This window comes from Gadus macrocephalus, chromosome 8 (genome assembly GCF_031168955.1).
Source record: "Gadus macrocephalus chromosome 8, ASM3116895v1".
Lineage (NCBI taxonomy): Eukaryota > Metazoa > Chordata > Actinopteri > Gadiformes > Gadidae > Gadus > Gadus macrocephalus.
In genome coordinates this window covers 1,721,773-1,726,772 of record NC_082389.1, presented here as the reverse complement: position 1 = coordinate 1,726,772, position 5,000 = coordinate 1,721,773, and the positions used below count along the sequence as shown (strand labels likewise).

General features: G+C 48.8%; 1 protein-coding gene across 2 annotated transcripts in view; it reads right to left on the bottom strand.

The window, feature by feature from the left end:
- Positions 1–5,000, bottom strand: part of nfatc4 (nuclear factor of activated T cells 4) — a 13,896-nt gene that overhangs the window by 6,459 nt on the left and 2,437 nt on the right. The window contains exons 2-5 of one of the 2 annotated variants that reach the window (XM_060058002.1): positions 3,795–3,904; positions 1,979–2,503; positions 1,717–1,892; positions 1,180–1,342 (exon numbers count right to left, since the gene is read on the bottom strand). In XM_060058002.1, the coding sequence (XP_059913985.1) occupies positions 1,180–1,342; positions 1,717–1,892; positions 1,979–2,503; positions 3,795–3,904 (974 nt within the window). Of the gene's footprint in view, positions 1–1,179; positions 1,343–1,716; positions 1,893–1,978; positions 2,504–3,743; positions 3,905–5,000 lie in introns of both variants that reach the window. The other variant, XM_060057999.1, reaches the window with a different exon arrangement.

Here is a 5,000-nt window from a genome sequence, read left to right as displayed (position 1 = left end):
TCGGTTATAAGTGGGCATCAGTTGGACAGCTCTTTCACGGCGCATTATGGGTGTAAAGTAGAGCACCATAATAGGGAACCAGATTTGTACACTGCAGAATGGTTATGCCCGTCATAGCACACTATGTAAGAGGAGCAATTCAAACACAAAAAGTAACAGCTGTCGCAACACTCGGTAATGTTGTCAAATCAAATCCCCCCTTCGACACGATTATCTATGTAGTTCAAGCGTTGACTGCACTGGCAGCCTGCGGTTGTCTTGAACAAGTTGATACAAGGTTGCCAGAAGACATCATTTATCAATTTTTGCCAGTTGCGGTTTATTCTCAAAATAATTGATTGCTCGTTGGCCTTGTGTTCTTGGACCACAAGTGAGTGTTTCTTGCCAAAGTGGATCCAAATATGAGGTGCGTCACATTTAATAAGGGAACAGAAAAGTGCCTTGTCTTTTCTCACTGCCCCTTGACACCAGACCTGCGAGAGTCTGCTGCCATCTAAAGGTCTAAACGTTCCTCAAAGACACCAAGAAGGAACTTGAACTTTTCCCTCTTGTTGGCTCAATCTCATGGTTTTCTTTTTCAGAGTACCCTGTTCATGAGATTATTTTTCTTTCAAATCTAATCAACATAACTCTAGCATCAAATCACAGCGGATAAAATCACATTATGTGATTACAAAATACTTTACTCTCTATGTGAGTAGCGAGTATTGAGTCAAAATCGGCCTCCCCTAGCTTTAAAGTGTAATTCCGGCGAAACTTGGACCCAGGGTCTTTCCCGGCATGAAGACCCATGAAATAGGTCCTCCAGACACTGTTTTTCGTTGATAATCGAGTATAGAGCTTGCCCGCGAATGCCCGGAGCAAAGTAACATGCGTAACATCCATGTTATTAGCTAGGGGCGGTGTGAACACTTCCAAATTTACATCTTTTAACCACTAATATTGCTCAAAATACTACCAAACCTCTGCAGTAGCATGACCAGGGTCCCTACAAATAAAACGAAGCATCAAGAACTTAGTTAGCGTACCGGGAGTTTAGTAAAAAATACTGTTTTCCAAGTCTGTGCCTTACCGGTAGGCCATGGCCATGGCTTACTTTATGGGTCTTCATGCCGGAAAAGACCCCGGGTTCAATTTTCGCCGGAATTACACTTTAAGCACTGAGGTGTAGTACCCTACCTTCACCACCGGGTGGCCTGCGGGAGCAGCCTTGACCGCCCCTCGGCTGCCCTCCGTCTCATAGTGAGCCCTGTGGTGTGGGCGGGGCTGCACCTCCATGCGCAGCTCGTATTGGTCGAACTGGGAGGGCAGCGGCCAATCGAGTGGGGGCAGGGCATTAGTCCTAAAATGAACGAATTGAATTAAACACATTTTCTATATTGGATAGTTATCTTGTATTTGTGTACCCAAAAGTCTATCTCAGTAAATCGTTTAGTCAACTGTATGCAAAACCGAGAGATACAGGAAGTCTAGTATACGAGCTGCTGTAAGGTTTTACAATGCACAAAACTAACGTTGCACTTCATTTGATTGATTTATTTTATTTTAACTTTTTAAAAATAAAAGTACACCAATCGAATAAAGCTATCGGAGGAACTGTGCGGTGACGGTCTGTCTTGAGGCGGCAGTGACACTGTCATTTCCTGTAACGGATTATCAAACGGATCTATCTATCTATAGATGCATATCATCAACCATCCTCTCCGGCGGGCTTGCCTGAAGAGCGGGCTGTGTGCGCTGGCGCGGGTCCGGCCCCAGCCCAGAGCCGGGGGCACCGACAGGTAGTCCATGCCCACGGAGGGAGGCTCTCTCCTGGGCTGCTGTTCCTCCGGCACCGGGCAGGGGGCGCTGTGGCCTGGAGCCGGCTCCGGGTCCACCTCCCTGCTGGAGAGCTGCGTGAGTGAAGCACAACGAGCGACAGCGTGAGACCACCCGCCGACGACGGCCGAACTACACGTGACGTTGCGGCGGCGTTCACCTGCTCCAGCGACGTCTTCCTCGTCTTCTGCGGGATGCTGAGCTCGCAGCCCAGGGGCGGGGCCTGAGACAGAGGGGCGGAGTCGTGGCCGTCCGGGCCGGCGGCGTGCGGTTCCTCGGAGGAGTAGCTGCCGCGGCGGGAGGCGCAGGGCGACCCCCCCAGGGGCGTGTTGCGCCGCTTCTTGCCCCCCGGCGAGGTGGGCCGCGAGGACGGCGAGAGCACCAGGTGCACGGCGCTCTCGCTCAGGTCGTCCTCCTCCACCAGCAGGGAGTCGCAGCTGGAGGCGGGGCTTAGCCAGCCCCGGGAGGAGGGGCTGGAGGCGGGGCTCGGGCTGAGGGAGCCGGGGGTGCCGTCGCGGTAGGAGAAGGGGTCCAGCAGGGGGAGGTAGAGGCGCTCGCGGTCCCAGCCGCTGCCGCCGCCGCCGCCCGTGTCCCAGTAGCGGGAGCCCGGCGGGGCGGGGTCGTCGTCCTGGGAGATGGTGGTGATCTGGATGCTGGGGCACTCCATCACACGGGACTCCGACAGCTGTAGGAGGGGGAGGGTTGAGTGGGTGAGGGACCAATCAGCTTTCTGCGCCGAACAGAGAGCGTCCAATCACTGCACTGAAGGGCAGATGCCGGGGGAATTCATTTTTCTCTTGACTCGCTAAGATTTGTTTGACTTAAAGGTGAACAACTGTTTAGTAAGTTCACTCTGGTAAGATGGATCTAGCGCGACTCCCGCCGCAACCGCTGCCGCTGTAGACAACACACAGATAGGGCTCTCTCATCGTCCGCCTTAAAGGGACTGTAGATAAGATGTAAGAGCTGCAAATCAAGTGTTATTTGGTTAGAAATACCACAGCCATCTGTCAGCTATTAGAGAGTGAAATGCTCTTTGAGAATATCGGTTTCAATTGAATGCGCCTGCCGCTGTATCAGACAATCTGATCTTGAAAGGCTCCGTACTCATTTCAGGCCTCCAATCCACGATGGGTCATGGGGAATTAAACATGCCAGCCATTCACATGCGTGTTATCAATATTTTGAGTATTTTGCTTTGAAAATCTCTTTTCTGTACCCCCTCTCTTTGCAACTGTAATATCCTACCTGCACAGCAGGTTAAAGGGCCTGCTTAAAGTAGAAATGGTAGCTGAGGGCTCAGTTAGAGCTGTAAGAGACACAGTCCAGTCCAATAGATAAAGCTTCACTATGGACTGCTACAGCCCCCCTGCGTACCCCCAAACCTCCATGGGATCCTCACTGGACTGTAACCTGCTGCTACCTCTGATGGTGCAATATCACTGTGTCACTTTATCCTTTTATCATTGCACTTTTTATACACTTAGTCATTTTAAATCCCACCAGCACTTTATATTCTGGGAATATTTGAATACAGTATTCATTTAAGTGTCCACTCCACCGCGAGACAAGGTAACGAAATTTTGTTGAATGTGTGCAGTGATGGTGTGTTTATTGAATGACAATAAAGAAAGTCCAAGTCCAATTCTTAGTCTAAATCTAGGTCCAAGGCTAGGTCTTAGTCTAAGTCCAAGTCTTAGTCTAGGTCTAAGTCTAGGTCTAAATCTTAGTCTTGGTCTAAGTCTAGGTCTCCGTCTAGGTCTATGTCTAGGTCTAAGTCAAAGTCTAGGTCTAAGTCTAGGTCTAGGTCTAGGTCTAGGTCTAGGTCTAGGTCTAAGTATAGGTCTAGGTCTAGGTCTACGTCTAGGTCTAGGTCTAGGTCTAGGTCTAAGTCTTAGTCCAGGTCTAAGTCTTCGTCCCCTCACCTGGACGGATCGGGCGGGCAGGCTCTCGTACGTGCCGCTGAACTCTCTCACCAGGGCTCTCCGAGGGGGCGGGGAATGCATCCCGGCCCTCTGATTGGCCGAGGGCGACAGGCCGCTGATGCCCACTGGCTGGTTTCCCTGAGAGGTGTTCAGGTGCCTTTCTGCAACCAATGGGAACAAGCGGATGAGCGGATAGGTTGAGCACACAAACACTTAGAAGACTAATGGATAAGATGTGCTTACTTAACGATGATTCGTCCCTGCTTTTCATTAATGTCATGTTACTTGTGAGTGTGTGTGTGTGCGTTTGTTGGGGTGGGTGTTTTTTTAGGTTTAGAAATAGTAAACCCCACATTGAAAATTTAAACTCTAACATGTTTATTGCCCGGTCTGGAAGCTGCTGTCCGAGCTGCTTGTTGTGTTGCTATTTTGCTGGCGCATTATTTTACAAAAGGAATAGATTAAGAAGTATTGCTTGTTGACATGCTGCCGGTTGTCAAGCAACAGAAGCCAACCTTGGAGTTTCACTGAAACCACTATGAGAAACAACACCAGCCCGATGAGCGGAAAACTATTTTCACAGAAAAGGATATTCTGTGAGGGGGGAATTCTCTCGCTCACTCACTCTCTCGCTCTTAACCCTCTCTAGTTTTCTGCCTCTCTATTTCGGTCTCTCATTCTCTCTCTCTCTCTCTCTCTCTCTCTCTCTCTCTCTCTCTCTCTCTCTCTCTCTCTGGTTATGGCTCAGGAAGAGCTGGCTGGTATTCTTGGCACCCAAAGGGGTCAATTATCTTGCTTAAGGGTAATCAACATTTTTAATGGCCCAGAAGTGTAACTTTAGGATGATTATTGTGAGGGGGCGCAATAAGGAGTAATACAAAAATGTATGTAGTTATACCAGGAGGGTTCTCCGTCTTCATCTAAGAAGATTTCTCAATCACCTTCTTTGAAGTGATCTGAAATACTTTTGCCTCGTCAAAAGGACATTATTTATCACTTCCCCCTTCTATATATATTCAACCCACTGTTCGCATCCAGACCCCATAGGGACTGTATTTATAAGGATGTTTATTGTTTACAGATCATATGTACAGTATACGAGCCCGGTAGGACGGTAAACAATAGGAAAACGATATATTTGCATTGCTATGAATCGTTGGATATTGAATCCCCGCTTTTTTATGATACGTATTATCACAAGAGTGTTTGCTAACACGATGCCCTATAAATATACTAATAAAACGAATAAACCAGCAA